General features: G+C 53.0%; 1 protein-coding gene across 4 annotated transcripts; it reads left to right on the top strand.

Annotated features, from left to right (window-relative positions):
• The first annotated feature begins 2638 nt into the window (after nt 1–2638).
• On the top strand, nt 2639–14264 carry Sdsl (serine dehydratase like). Of its 4 annotated transcripts, none has more exons than XM_057764837.1 (10): nt 2642–2686; nt 6345–6415; nt 6548–6579; nt 6760–6953; nt 7124–7163; nt 7868–8007; nt 9142–9230; nt 9739–9966; nt 12615–12739; nt 13945–14264. In XM_057764837.1, the coding sequence occupies exons 3-10, from the start codon at nt 6552–6554 to the stop codon at nt 14136–14138; spliced, it is 1038 nt and encodes a 345-aa protein (XP_057620820.1). In that variant the 5' UTR covers nt 2642–2686; nt 6345–6415; nt 6548–6551; the 3' UTR covers nt 14139–14264. The 4 variants fall into 4 exon arrangements, with proteins under 4 accessions (XP_057620822.1, XP_057620820.1, XP_057620819.1 ...); XM_057764836.1 differs by lacking the exon at nt 2642–2686 and adding an exon at nt 2726–2804; XM_057764839.1 differs by lacking the exon at nt 6548–6579 and having other exon boundaries at nt 2639–2686.

The raw sequence follows: 14264 nt of genomic DNA, 5'->3' as shown, positions 1-14264 counted from the left end.
TGCCATTCTGTTTTCTTTCATTTCTTGGTTTTCATATAAAAAAATTAAAAATTACATTTGGTGTGTGCGCGTGTGTGCATGCACATGTGTGTGAGAGCGTGTGTGTGAGCGTATGTGTGTGAGCGTGTGTGCGTGCATGTGTACGCGCACGTGTGTGTTGGTGCACTTGCGTGCCACAGCGTGTATGTGGAGGTCAGAGGTCCATTTTTTGGCATCGGTCCTCTCCTTCCACCATGTTGGTCCTGGGAACCGAACCCAGGACATCAGTTTGGTGACAAGTGTTCTCACCTGGCAGACCATCTCAACAGTCCTGTTTGTTTGTTTTTGTTTTGAGACAGTCTTGCTGTTGAATTTATGGCAATCCTCCTGCCTCAGCCTCTAGAGTGGTGAGATTACAGGTGTACTAGAACTTGGCTTGTCTTATTACTTATGATTTTTCTTTTAAAAATGATTTAGTTCAGCACCGTGGTGTACACCTTTAATCCTGGCACTCAAGAGGCAGAGGCAGGAGGATCTCTGTGAGTCTGAGGCCAGCCTGGTCTACAGAGTGAGTTCCAGGACAGCCAGGGCTACATGAAGAAACCTTGTTTCAAAGATACAAAATAATACTTCTTTTTTTTTTTTTTTTTTTTTTTTTTGCTTCTTTGTTTTGTTTTGTTGAGACAGGGTCTCACCATGTAGCCCTGGCTGTCCTGGAACTCGTTCTGTAGACCAGGCTGGCCTTGAACTCACAGAGATCTGCCTGCCTCTACCTCCCAAGTGCTGGGGTTAAAGGTGTGCGCCACCACTGCCCTGCTTATTATTTTCATTGTGTGTATGGTGTGTGGAGTTATGTGCATGTGACCGAGTGCGGCACCTGTAGAGGTGTCAGACCCGCTGGGACTGGAGTTACAGGCCATTGTGAGCCGCCTGATGTAGGTGCTGGGAACTGAACTTGAGTCTTCTTCAGGGCAGCACATGCTCTTAACCACTTAGCCAGTGACCCCCTCTGTGTGTGTGTGCACGGGTGCATGTGTGCGTGTGTGTTGTGTGTGCGCTCCCATGCCTGGGCGTGCAGCTGTAATCCTAGTACTTGGATGGTGGAGTCGAGAAGATAAGATGTCCAGTGTTGTCTTCATTGACGCAGCAAGTTTAGGGCTAGCCTGGACTACACAAGATCCCACTGCAAGAAAAACTAAGGAGGCTTCGTTCCAGGCTTGTGGTAGAGAGCTTAACTGACGTGTGCAAAGTTCTGGGTTCCTAGTCTTAGTGTTGGCGATGAGAGGCCTGAGAATGCGCTGTTGGTATACCATAGGCGTGTAATAAATGCAGATCAACAGCTGGGGTGTTCCTCTACCAGGAAGCCTTTCTCCAGATTCCGTCCTCCAGCCACTGCAGGGACCTTCTGCTCTCTGTTCTTTTGTGTCCCCAGCACTTTGTGCGAGACCGGGCACCTGTCAACAATGAGAGAGGGTTCGTGTGAGGGCAGAGGTAGGTTGGGTGGGGCCCCAGTCGTGGGTCCTGGCTAAGCAGCTCGACATGATCCCAGGTAGCCAGGGGTTAATCATCAATCACAGGAGGGAAGCGGTCACACTGCCCTAAGGGACACCTACGTTGCCTGGCCCTTCTGAATCTTGCCTCTCATTTTGTATTTAGGGAAACTGAGGCTCAGGATGGAGGAAGCCCAGGGTCTCAGCATTGTCCAGTGAGATGGGGACAGAGGGGACACGAGAATCTGACCCTTCCTCCTGGGAGCTAGAGAGCCGTGTCCTCAGAGCTTCTAAGTACTTCTGTGACCCTGCCCTGTCCCCACTCCACACCTGTGGGCTCCCAACATCCTACCTGCTCCCACCTCCCACAGCACGGGCATCCCGAGTGCTGGGAGAAAGCGGGGACACGCTGTCTTGTTTGAGGTTAAAGGTCTCAGGTCTTGGCAGTGGTAGGTGTCTGGTAAATATTTATTTATTGGATACGTGAAGGAATGAGCAGCCATTGCAGGCTTCTTCTGCTGGCTATGAAACAGCAGACAGAGGAATGGGACGTGAGAGTCACCCTTCCTGTTCAGACAGGGTGACAGCTCCTCCTTGTCTTCTATCTTCCTTTTATTTTATTTTTATAACAGATTCTCTTGATGTAGCCCCAAATGTCCTGGAACTTGCTATATAGACCAGGCTGACCTTGAACTTAGGGAGATCCTTTTGCCTCTGCCTCCTGAGTAGTGGCTTTAAAGGCGTGTACCACCATGCCTGTACTGCGTTTGTATTTTCTTGTCTCAAACGTAAGATGGCCCCGGTGTGGTCTGGGGAAAGTGGCCTGACCTAAGAACAGTTCTGGATATGTTGGATCTAGGGTGGCTGTGTTAGGAAGGTCGTCCAAGGTGAGAGGTCCTTAGGCCTCTTGCTGGCCAGCCCCTGTGGGTGCATGTTGTCTTTTCTGAGCCTCCATTGCCCCATCTGCCAGAAGAACCCACCAGACCATTAACGAGCCATGAGCTGCATGAGGAAGGAGGGGAGGGTTGGATATCCCCCTGAGTTCATCTTGGCTGATTTGGTTGTGAGTCTTCACAGGACTCCAGAATCAGGAACTGTCCCTTTAACAGGGAGGAGGGGCCAGGCCCTGGTGGCGGAAGCTGATCTAGTGGCCTGAGTCCAGGTTGGTCCTGGCTGAGCTGTAGGCTGTGCTGGTCTGGGGACTGTCCTTCCGGAAGGTAAGCGTAGCATTGTGGGAGTGGCCAGGAGCTGTGTGGTGGTTGCAGGGTGCAGCAAGTGGGCGTGAGGGTGGCTACTACCCCAGGAGCAGCTGCCCTGTCTCTCATCCCACTGGAGGTGGGCTCTGGGGACCCTGAGGGTGGATACCGGGTTGTGCAGGTGGGAGGGGCATTCAGCCTGACTTTCTAGACTTTCTCCTGGTTCAACTGCTGTATGGTACCCAGTGGTCCCTGGGAAAAGCACTCAGAACTGTCGGGGTTGGATGGAGGGTGGGTGAGAGTGAGCAGCCCTTATCAATAAGTCCCATGACGGAGTCACAGCTGTCTCTCCACTGCCTTACCCAGCACAGGGAGGGCCAGCCTCCTGCTCAGGTCCGGGAGCTGTCACAGTGGGGAGTGAACCAATGGGGTCCCTAGGTTTGCTCAGATGGTCTCCACCCTGATGACGATGAGGTTGCTGTCACCAAGAGGGGCCTGGGGACAGAGTTTCAGTTCTGTTTGTCCTTACTTTTGTTCCCTCTCTCCTCTCTCTCTCTCTCTCTCTCTCTCTCTCTCTCTCTCTCTCTCTCTCTCTCTCTCTCTCTCTCTCTCTCTCGTGTCTGTAACGCTGGCTGTCCTGGAACTCTGTAGACCAGGCTGGCCTGGAACTCACAGTGATCCGCCTGCCTCTGCCTCCCGAGTGCTGGGATTAAAGGTGTGCACCACTGTTTCCTGGCCAGTTTCAGTTCTTGAGGATAATGGTCAGCGAAGTGCCAAACAGCCTCATTTTCAATAAATGATGATGATGAGGAGCAGGAGGAGGACACCGGCAGCCCAGGAGCTAAGATGGGGAAGCACACACTCGGGTTTGAACTCTGAGCCACGTTTCCTGTGTACCAACCCCTCTGGTTCACTAACTGTAAGATAGAGTTAAATACAGGACTCCATCAGGGGTTCACAGTGCGTTCGGAGATAACAAGGAAGGTGCTGGGCACGGAGCCTGGCTCCCAGCAAGCCCCACACAACAGTTGGCTCTTATCAAGCCACACCGGGTACAATGGGCTCCTTCACTCTGTGGTTGAATTTAACCCTCATGAGGACTGGGAGTCATGTAGCACCGCATCCAGTGTGTGGCATGGTTCGGGTTAGCTCATTAGTATCTTCCTGGTCCAAGAGTTCTTTCCTGGCTCCATGCCCAAAGGAGACACTTTTGTTCATCTTTAATATCATGGTTTCCTGTTATTTTGTTGGTTTATAGTAGATCTCATCAAATTACAAGCTGGGCTCTGAGGTCGAAGTCTGTCTTCCTCACTGTGCCATCCCTGGGTCCCAAGCCCTAGCCGGGACCATGACATGCAGCATTGGCAGAAGGCCCCAGTCCTCACGGGTCCCCTCAGCCTGTCTAGAGGATTCAGCTTGGAGCGTGGCAGTGCGTGCGAGCAGTTCCTCTGCACCATAGCCCCCCAGTTGGGGTGTATATGTATTTGTTTCCATTTTACAGAAGTGGAAGTAGGCACAGAGTGGTTGAGACACTTACATGGGTCACACAGCTTGGGTTTGGCTCTGGTCTCTGGTTAGCCCCCAAACCTATGATCTGGGTTTGCAAGACAGAGGTGTGGGCCAAGCCAGGCTATGAGGGTTGTTTTAGTTAGGGTCACTATTGCTGTGATAAACACCATGGCCAAGAGCAACTTGGAGAAGAAAGGGTTTATTTGGCTTACACTTTTATATCGTTATTTGTCACCGAAGGAAGTCAGGACAGGAACTCAAAAGGACAGGAACCTGGAGGCAGGAGCTGATGCAGAGGCCATGGAGGGAGCTGCTTACTGATTTGCTCCCCATGGCTTGCTCAGCCTGCTTTCTTATAGAACCCAGAACCACCAGCCCAGGGCACCACCAATTAAGAAAATACACGACTGACTTTCCCACAGACAACGCCAGTCTGCTAGGGTTGTTTTCTCAGCTGAGGTTCCCTCTTCCTAAACGACTCCAGCTTTGGTCAAGTCGACATAAAAACTAGCCAGTGCAGGGAGTTTGGGGACCAGGTACAGACCACAGGCCCTCTTTCCCTGTGAGAGGTCTACTCTGTCTTTGCCTTGTCTGGGGTGTTCCAGGGCCATCCTGTCAAAGGGTCAGATTCACGGACCAGTTCCCTATTTGAGCCCCTTGAGTAAGAGTGGGGTTCAGGCTCCAGGTCTGGTGGGATAGGGTGCAACCTGCCCCCTGGTGGTCAGCCTTGAAACTGCAAAGGACCGCACCAATTTTGTTTTTGTTTTTGTCTCTTCGGTGGTTTGAAATAAGGCCTTCACACTGCGTAGTCAAGGCTATCCTTAAACTCACTCTGTAGCCCAGGCTATCCTTAAACTCACTCTGTAGCCCAGGCTATCCTTAAACTCACTCTGTAGCCCAGGCTGGTCGTGAACTCTCAACCCTCTTGCCTCAGTTCCCTAAGTTTGAATGCAGGCATTACAGGTGTGAGCAACAACCCAGTTTCTTCCTTTTCCCAACATTCCTTATTTGTGTTTTGTTTGTTTACTTATGGTCAAGGTCTCTCTGTGTAGCCCTGGTAGGCCTATAGCTCTCTTTGTAGACCAGGTAGACTTGGAATTCATAGATCTTTATGTCTCTGCCTCCTGCATGATGGGATCAAAGGCCACGCACTACCACGTCCATCTACCTCCCTCTTTGAAAATTGTATTTATTATTAGTGCATGTGTGTGTGAGAGAGAGAGAGAGAGAGAGAGAGAGAGGAGAGAGAGAGAGAAAGAGAGGAGAGAGAGAGAGGAAAGGAGAGGAGAGAGAGGGAGAGAGAGGAGAGGGAGGGAGAGAGAGAGGAGAGAGAGAGGAGAGGAGAGAGAGGGAGAGAGAGGAGAGGGAGGGAGAGAGAGAGGAGAGAGAGAGAGAGAGAGAGAGAGAGAGAGGAGAGAGAGAGAGAGAGAGAGAGAGAGAGGAGAGAGAGGGAGAGAGAGGAGAGGGAGGGAGAGAGAGAGGAGAGAGAGAGAAGAGAGAAAGAGGAGAGAGAGACAGAGAGGAGAGAGAGAGGAGAGACAGAGGGAGACCTACTCTGTGAACTAGATTCTTTCCTTCCACTTTTAAGTGGTTCCTGGGGATCAAAGCCAGGTCATCCAGCTTACGTGACAAGTGACAAGCAGCATTTGCTGAGCCATCTCGCCAGACTCTTTTGCAATCTTTTAAAATTTATTTTTATGTGTGTGTTTGCCTGCATAGATGCCTGTACACCGTGTGCAAGCTGTGCCCAAGCTGTCCAGAAGAAGGGATCAGACCCCCTAGAATGGGAATTATAGCTGTTTGTGAGGGTACTGGGATCTGAACCTGGGTCCTTTGCAAGGGCATCGAGTGGTCTTAACTGCTGAGCCAGCGTCTCAGCTCACCTCCCCCTTTATGCTTTGAGACAGATCTTGTACATCCCTGGCTGGTTTCAGACTTGCTGTGTAGCTGGTGTAAAATCAGCACCTCACTGAGTCTGGACAAATGTAGACCTTTGTAAAGCTGCGTATGCATGTACATCAGAAACAAAACAAGAGCTTACTGGCCAGTGTGACATCATAGCGTTATAATCCCAATACTAAGGAGGATGGTGGGTTCCAGGCCAGCCTGGGCTACACAGGGAGACCCTGTCTGTCAATGGTAACTACAACAAAGGCTTCTTTGCTTTTAGAGATACAGGCTGTGGTTGTATAACCGGGAACCAATAACCGGAAAGAGGGTCCAGGACGGCCAAGGGCAAAGGTAAGGGAATAGGGAAGGGCCCTGCCTCCCTGACACCTGCTTCCAGTGTTTTTTATGAAAAAAAATTATGAATGAATGAATGAATGAATGAATACATTTTTATTACTCTTTGGTCACATTCTGTGTCCCCAGCGCTATGGACAGCCACAGACACCTAGTGAAAGGTACTCAGTACAATCTGCCTTGTTCAGATGGGGAAACTAAGGTCCAGAGATGGGCAGACACTTGCATGGGCCTTGAAGCTTGGAAGCTGGGTTGGATATGGGGTGGCCAGGACCAGCGGCCTTGACCTTCCCTTCCCCTGTTATAGTTAAGGAATCTGATCCAAGCATGCCCCCTTGCAGGTCGTCTGTGTGCCACAGGAATGGAGGGAGCGTTGGCGGATCACGTCAGGGCTGAGTCTTTCCATAGGGTCACGCCTCTGCTGGAGAGCTGGGCACTGTCTCAAGTGGCAGGCATTCCCGTCTTCCTCAAATATGAGAATGTGCAGCCAGCTGGCTCCTTTAAGATCCGAGGCATCGGACATTTCTGTCAGCAGGTGAAGGAGGGTGGGGAGGGGAGGAGGTCACGCGGGGGGGGGGGGGATGTGGAGGAAGTGTGGGCAGGAGAGAGGGAGAGGAATGTTGGGTGTGGATGGAGCATCCAGCAACATCCCACAAAGGCCTCCATGACTGGAGTGACCCCCAACTCCATCCTTTCTCTCTCCAGATGGCCATGAAGGGATGCAGACATCTGGTGTGCTCCTCAGGTGACCCCACCCCTCTCTGTTTTACTAGGAGTCCTCAGGACTGGGGTGGGGGCAGGGGAGCCAGCTAGCACATTGGTCAATGTCCAGAGTTTGCTTGCTTGCTTGCTTGCTTCCTTCTTTCGTTCCTTCGTTCCTCCCTCCCTCCCTTTCTTCTTTTTTTTCTTTGTAAAAAGGCTATGTTAGGGATTCCTGATTCTCCTGTCTCCCCCTCCTGAGCACTGGGATTGCAGGTCTGCACCATCAGGACCAATTTAGTTCCATTTTAAGGATTAGCCTCATTTGGGCCGCATCTCAGACAGCCACACCCTATCTGTTTTCAGTCCCTTTCCTATAATCCGAGATTTGTGGTGGTCACAAGCGACAGAGATCCATCTCACGGAGGTTTAAGCTGCAGGCTCCAAGTTCTGAACTTCCTCAGGATAAGCGACTTTCAGACATGGCTGAATCCAGCCGGTCTCTTCTCTTGCTCTCTGTCTTCTGCTTTTTCTTCTCCTTTTCCTCATTGTCCAGGCCACACAGTAGCCTGGGCAACATACTCACCCCTGAAGCAGTAATGGGTGAGGAGGTTGCGTTTTCTGATTGGGTTGACGTAGATCAGGTGTCTCCTTCTGCCAGCAGTGGGGCAGATACACAGGTGATTTGCCGGGTGGTGGGGGCGGGAAGGCATGTGACATCTGAGGAACTCCTCCCTCCACTGCTCCCAGGGGGCAATGCAGGAATTGCAGCCGCTTACTCGGCTCGGAAGCTGGGCATCCCTGTCACCATTGTGCTCCCAGAGAACACTTCCACGCAGGTGGTGAGGCGGCTGGAGGGGGAGGGGGCCGAGGTCCAGCTGGCTGGGAAGGTAAGGAGAAAGTGGAAAGCAAGGGCGGAGTGGTGGGGGAGGGGTGCTGTGTCCTCCCCCCACTGCACCCCAGGGCACCACCTCCACTTATTTTGGACAAACACTGGCCAGAACTAGTGTTTTGGTCTTCGGTCTTCTCTCAGGAGGGTGGAGAGAAGAGAGGATGGGTCGGGCAAGGGCACTTTGAGGGCTGGGACCTCTGGACGTCTTGTCCCATCCTGAGAAGACCCCTGTCAGAGGGCTGGAGAATAGTGTCCCCCATCCTCACTGACACTTGGTACTGAGACCTGAAAACCTGGCAATTTGATAAGATGAAAAGTCTTCGATGATGGCTGTCCTGGAACTATGTATGTAGACCAGGCTGGCCTCGAACTCACAGAGATCCATCCGCTTCTGCCTCCCAAGTGCGGGGATGAAAGGCGTGCGCCACCGCCACCCACTGATTTCTGCTTCTCTCCTACCTTCCACTCACCCACCCACCCATCCCAGAAGAGGGCAGGGCATAGAGGGAAGCCCACTCTGCAGGACAGGGCATGTCTGTGCCATCTGGGGTGTCCTCAGAATTCAGGAGGGTTGTGCCCCCTGAGTGGGTCACAGCAGCTCTCACCCACAGCTCTCAATTCTTATTGGTGGAGCCTGTCCCAGGCAGCCCACTTTGTCCACTCCTCAGCCAGGCACTATGATCAGGGGACACCCAGAAGGTGAGCTCTGGGTGACCTATGGTGGACACTGGTGTCAGGAGCCATCTCTGCCCACATCTGTGCTTCAGCTCACCGTGGGCCACCGTCGGGTGACATAGACTCTCATGGATAGACTGCAGGGATCCAGCTGAAATGTGGGGTTGGTGTGAGGGATTTGTCCCCTCCTGTGGGCCCAAAGTGGGCTCCATGTCACCAGCCCTGGAGTTCTTTGGCTCTGCACACTCTGGGCAGTTCTGGTCCTGCTGTCATAGGGACTCGGATCCCTTTGAGTTTGAGGGACACATGTGGTGTCCTTTGGCCCACACAGAGGCTGCAGGCCTCATCCTGGGAGGTGTGGTCTCCCTCAGGGGAGATCTCCTCTAGCTCTTTAGGCGACTGCAGTCCCTGTGGAGTCTGCACCCCAACTTTTTCCAGGGCTGCTACTTCTCTTTAGGTCTGGGATGAAGCCAACATAAAGGCACAAGAATTGGCCACAAGGGACGGCTGGGTGAATGTCTCCCCGTTTGACCATCCCCTGATATGGTGAGGCTTGTGGCTTTGTTCCCAGGGTGCCAGAGTGTGTGTGGGGGAACCCTTCCTGAATCAGGGCCTGAGAGTTTCTTAGTTTTAATACCCAGAAAGAGAAGAGCCTTCAAAGCCAGGCAGACATGGGTTCAGACTTTGCTTCTTGGGAGTTGTTTTGTGGAAAGCACATAACTGTCCGTGCCTCAGTTTCTCCTTTGATAGAATGGAAATTAGAGTATAAAATAGCCCTTATCAAACACGTGTCTTGGGGCCTCATCTGAGAAGATGAGGTAGCAACCAGGAAGCCCATTGAGGCACAGAGAGGTCAAGACTGTCAACTGGTCAGGGGCAGAGACAGGGTTCTGCTTCAGAACTCCAGCTGGTCCTAAGTCACAGGCTGGTTCCTCTTAACCCTCTCTGATAGGGGCGTTTCTTCCCAGAGTGGAGAGGGTCGAGTGAGCAAGGATGAGGCAGAGGGGTCTCCTTTCCTGGGAGCCCCATCGTTCGCTCCACCCCCACCCTACAGGGAAGGCCATGCCAGTCTAGTACGGGAGCTGAAGGAGTCGCTGGGGAGCCCACCGGGTGCCGTGGTGCTGGCCGTAGGGGGTGGAGGACTCCTCGCAGGTGTGACAGCTGGCCTGCTGGAGGTAGGCTGGCAACATGTGCCCATTGTTGCGATGGAGACCCGAGGGGCACACAGCTTCAACGCGGCCTTGCAGGCAGGCAGGCTGGTCACGCTGCCAGACATCACCAGGTGGGTCTGGATGGAGCATCTGAGGGGGTAGAGGGTGGGGTGTCTCTGTCCTATGGTCTCTTTGTCCAAGGTAGTGGGAGTGAGGGCACCCCAAAGGTCTGCTTGTCCTGAAATTCTTATTTTATTTTACTTGATTTTCCAAGATAAGGTTTCTCTGTAGCTTTGGAGCTGTGTAGATCAGGCTGGCCTCAAACTCATGGAGATCCACTTGTCTCTCCCTCCCAAGTGCTGAGATTAAAAGTGTGCACCACCACCGCCTGGCTTGTCCTGAAATACTAACCACTGTCGCAAAGATCCAAGTTAGAGGGTGTGAAAAACAAAAAACAAAAAACCCCGGGTTTATGGGTATACCCCTGTCATCCCGACACGTATGAGGCAGGAGGCTTGAGAGTGGAGTCCAGCCTGAACTTGCATAGACAGACCCTGTCTCAGAATAAGGGCGTGGGTGGTGCTGGAGAGGTTCAGTGGGCGTATGCCTGCCTCAGAAGCGTGAGGATTTGATCTCAGATTCTTAGCACCGACATAAAATCTGGGTACAGTGGCCGCACCTGTGACCCCAGAACTAGGAGAGAGGAGAGTGGCATTTCAGAGAGGCTTGCTGGCCACTCAGCCTAACAGAAGAAGTGAACCCCAGATACAGTGGGCAACTCTGCCTCAAAAACATGCTAATGCAAGCTGCCCAGCTTCCCAGGGCCGCTGGAAGAGATGCCCACACACTGGGCCCAGGAGGTAGACCTGGAAGATCAGTAAAATTCCTGCATTGCCAGCATGAGGACCAGTGTTCAGTCCCCGGGACCCGTGTAAGACAGCGGAGCGTGGTGGTGTGTGCTTGTAGTCTAGTCCTGGGCAGGCAGAGGCAGGTTTATATAACGAGACCCTGTATATAAGAGAGAGAGAAAGAAAGAAAAGGAAAAAAGGGGGGCTTACTCCAGAGTGGCAGCCCAGCTGTTTAGGCCCCAAGCTAGGTACATGCCCCCCAGCCAGGCACAGCAGAAAGCACCATGTGATACCCACAGGTGAGGCACATGGGGGTGACCTATGTTCCCCCCTTGGTTTTGGGGGTCACATCTGTCCCCAGTTCCCTTCTTGACGCTGTACTCACATCTATTATGTCATTGTCTTAGTCAGGGTTCCTATAGCTGTGAAGAGACATCGTGACCACGGCTACCCTTAGAAAGAACGTTTAAGTGAGGTGGCAGCTCATAGTTTCAGAGGTTCCGTCCCTTATCCTCATGGTGGGGAGCGTGGTGGCACGCGGGCAGGAGCTGAGAGTCCTTCTTCTTGCAGGCAGCAGGAAGTAGATTGTGACTCTGGGTAGTTTCGTGAGCAAGGAAAACCTCAAATCCCACCCCCACAGTGACACACTTCCTCCAGCAAGGCCACACCCACTCCAGCAATAGTGCCACACCCTATGAGACTATGGGAGCAAATTACATTCAAACCACCACAGTCATTGATCCTTGGTGTGGGGCAACAGCCTCCCCTGTCCACTGGACCAGCCTTGTGGCCATTTGTGTGTGTGTGTGGGGGGGGGGGCATGTGGTACAAAACCATGTTCTTCACTTATTCAAACTGTAGTCAGTATTTTTTTTTTTTTTTTTGGTCCCGGCGGTGGTGGTGCACGCCTTTAATCCCAGCACTAGGGAGGCAGAGGCAGGAGGATCTCTGTGAGTTAGAGGCCAGTCTGGTCTACAAGAGCTAGCTCCAGGACAGGCACCAAAAGCTACAGAGAAACCCTGTCTCAAAAATACAAAGACAACAAAAAAAAAAGTTTTTGAGATGTAGCCCAGGATATAACCTTGAACTCCCTATGTAGTTGAGGATGACCTTGAACTGATCCTCTTTCCATGTGCTAGGATTCTAGGTGCACCCCACCACATCCAGTTATGGGGTGCTGGGGATGGAACCCAGGGCCTCATGCTTGCTAGGTGAGCACTTGTCCTACTTTGTTTGGTGCTGGGAGCAGAGCCCGGGGGTTTCTTCTAGTACCCCTGAGAGAGTTCAAGGCCAGCCTGGACTCTGGTGTACTGCCACTTAGCTCCACTTCCTTTGTAGCCCAGGCTGGCCTGAACTTTCTCTGTGGCCCACTAAGCTACAGCCCTCTACAAGACTTACTAGTCTTGACTTGTGCCCATCCTCACCCCTTTCCCAAGCCTGCAGCCAAACTCCGGCCTCTCTCCCTCCCTCTGCCAAGGCCTCTCTTTCTGTCCTTGTGATGGCTGAAGGCCCTGACCCCTTGCACATGTCATTTCTATGTCTGGAACACTCCTCATCTGTCTTGCTTGTCTCCGCTTGGGTGTCAGCACAGAGAAACCCCACTGCTGTCTCCTGGGGTGCCAGGTTCTGATGTTCCCCACAATGTACCATGTGGGTGCTTATTCATTTGCACCCCCTGCCCTGGATATAGGACCAGGGCCTCAGACATGGTTCTGAATCTGAGCTCTGACAGGGTCCCATTAAGTTGTCCAGGCTAGCCCCAAACTCTTTCTGTAGCCCAGACTGGCCCTGAACTCTCTCTCTCTGTGTAGCCCAGCATGTCTGGGCTTCCTGACATCCTGCCATCACAGGATGTGGATGACCTGGGGCTTGGCAGGGTAGGGCTCTGATGTGTCTGCTCTTCCATCTCCCCCTTGCCCACCTCCCTACAGTGTAGCCAGGAGCCTGGGAGCCAAGAGGGTGGCTGCGCGGACCTTGGAGTGTGCGAAGGAGTGTGAGATCCTCTCTGAGGTGGTGGAAGACCGGGAGGCTGTGAAGGCAGTGCAGAGGTTCCTGGGTGAGTGCAACCCAGGCCATCTGTCCACAGCAACCGTGTCCCCAGCATCTGAGGCAGGGCTGGCTGGGCAGTGATGATGTCACGGGTGTGTCCAGTAGTGGACGGGAGGAGGGCAAGTCTTAGGCAGCTTCGGGATGTTGGCACATGCTCTTCCTACCTTCTTGCCTCTGGATGTCCATCCTGGCCCCATCGCCTAATGCTTGTCCACGGTGATGGCTAGTAATCCAGTATATCCTCCTCCAAGAAGCCACCCTGATCTCCCCACACCCCCTCACTAGCTAGAGACTTCCAATACACTCACCCCTTTGCCCACAGCTGCCTGGTTTTTATCTACTGTTTGGGTGTAACTGGGTGGGGGTAGGGCTTTGTGTCTTAGCCACTGTTATGTCCCTAGGGTCTTCCAAGCAGAGAGTGAGGTATTTGTTGAATGAATGGGTGAATGTGTGAGTGAGTGGGGAAGATGAATAATGGATGGATGGGCAGTAGAGGGAGAGAAGGATGAATGGATGTGTGGGGGTAGGTGGGTAGGGAAGGATAGGTTTGTGGATGGATGGGTGTGTTGATGGGTGGGTGGGTGAATGAATGAGTAGATGGATGGATGGGTGGGTGGGTGGGTGGGTGGATGGGTGGGTGGGTGGATAGATGGGTGGATGGGTGGGTGGGTGGGTGGATGGGTAGGTGGGTGGATGGATGGGTAGGTGGGTGGATGGATGGGTGGATGGATGGGTGGATGGGTGGGTGGGTGGATGGGTAGGTGGATGGATGGATGGATGGATGGGTGAATGGGTGGGTGGATAGATGGATGGGTGGGTGGGTGGATGATGAATTGGTGAGTGAGTAGATGGGGATGGGTGGATGGGTGTGGATGGATGGATATGTGGATGGGTGGGTAGATCAGTTGGTAGGTAGATAGTGGGTAAATGGACATGTTGAGCAGGTTGATGAATGAAATCACATGATGGGTAGGAGATGGATGGATGGATGGCTGCTGGCTGGCTTTACAGATGAAGCCTACACTGATGGATGGACAGAGAGGCAGCTGAGTGATGGAGTAAGGAGTAGGTCTGTAGAGAGTCAGATCTGTGATGGCAGAGGGGTGAATGATGGATGGATGAGTGGGTGGATGGATGGATGGATCGATGGGTGGGTGGATGGAGCCCTCCTGCTGAGCACTGACTGACAGTCCTCCTGCTTCCTACCCACAGATGATGAGCGCATCCTGGTGGAACCTGCCTGTGGGGCCGCCCTGGCTGCTATATACTCAGGCATCCTGGGGAGGCTCCAGGCTGAGGGCCGCCTAGGCCCGGCCCTGGCTTCCATTGTGGTCATCGTGTGTGGTGGCAACAACATCAGTAGCCAACAGCTCCAGGAGCTGAAAACCCAACTGGGCTGTAGCTGAGGGCTCCCAGGGACCCCAGAGAGGCTCCTGGACACCTTCATGGCCACCCAAGGGAGTGTCCTACCCTCCTCCTACCCTCCTCCTCCAGGTAGCCCTCTTGGATTGCTCCCAGGGGCTCCCTGCAGT

Source organism: Chionomys nivalis, chromosome 3 (genome assembly GCF_950005125.1).
Source record: "Chionomys nivalis chromosome 3, mChiNiv1.1, whole genome shotgun sequence".
Classification (NCBI taxonomy): Eukaryota; Metazoa; Chordata; class Mammalia; order Rodentia; family Cricetidae; genus Chionomys; species Chionomys nivalis.
Note: the sequence above shows the minus strand (reverse complement) of the source record. Positions and strands in the feature narration are given on the sequence as shown.

What these genes read in the sequence shown, in the direction of transcription:
- Sdsl (XM_057764837.1), top strand. Translation starts at nt 6,552, where the DNA reads ATGGACAGCCACAGACACCTAGTGAAAG. An exon ending in CCACAGACACCTAGTGAAAG is followed by an intron (nt 6,580 to 6,759) that starts GTACTCAGTACA and finishes GCCCCCTTGCAG; the next exon opens with GTCGTCTGTGTGCCACAGGA. An exon ending in GGCAGTGCAGAGGTTCCTGG is followed by an intron (nt 12,740 to 13,944) that starts GTGAGTGCAACC and finishes TCCTACCCACAG; the next exon opens with ATGATGAGCGCATCCTGGTG.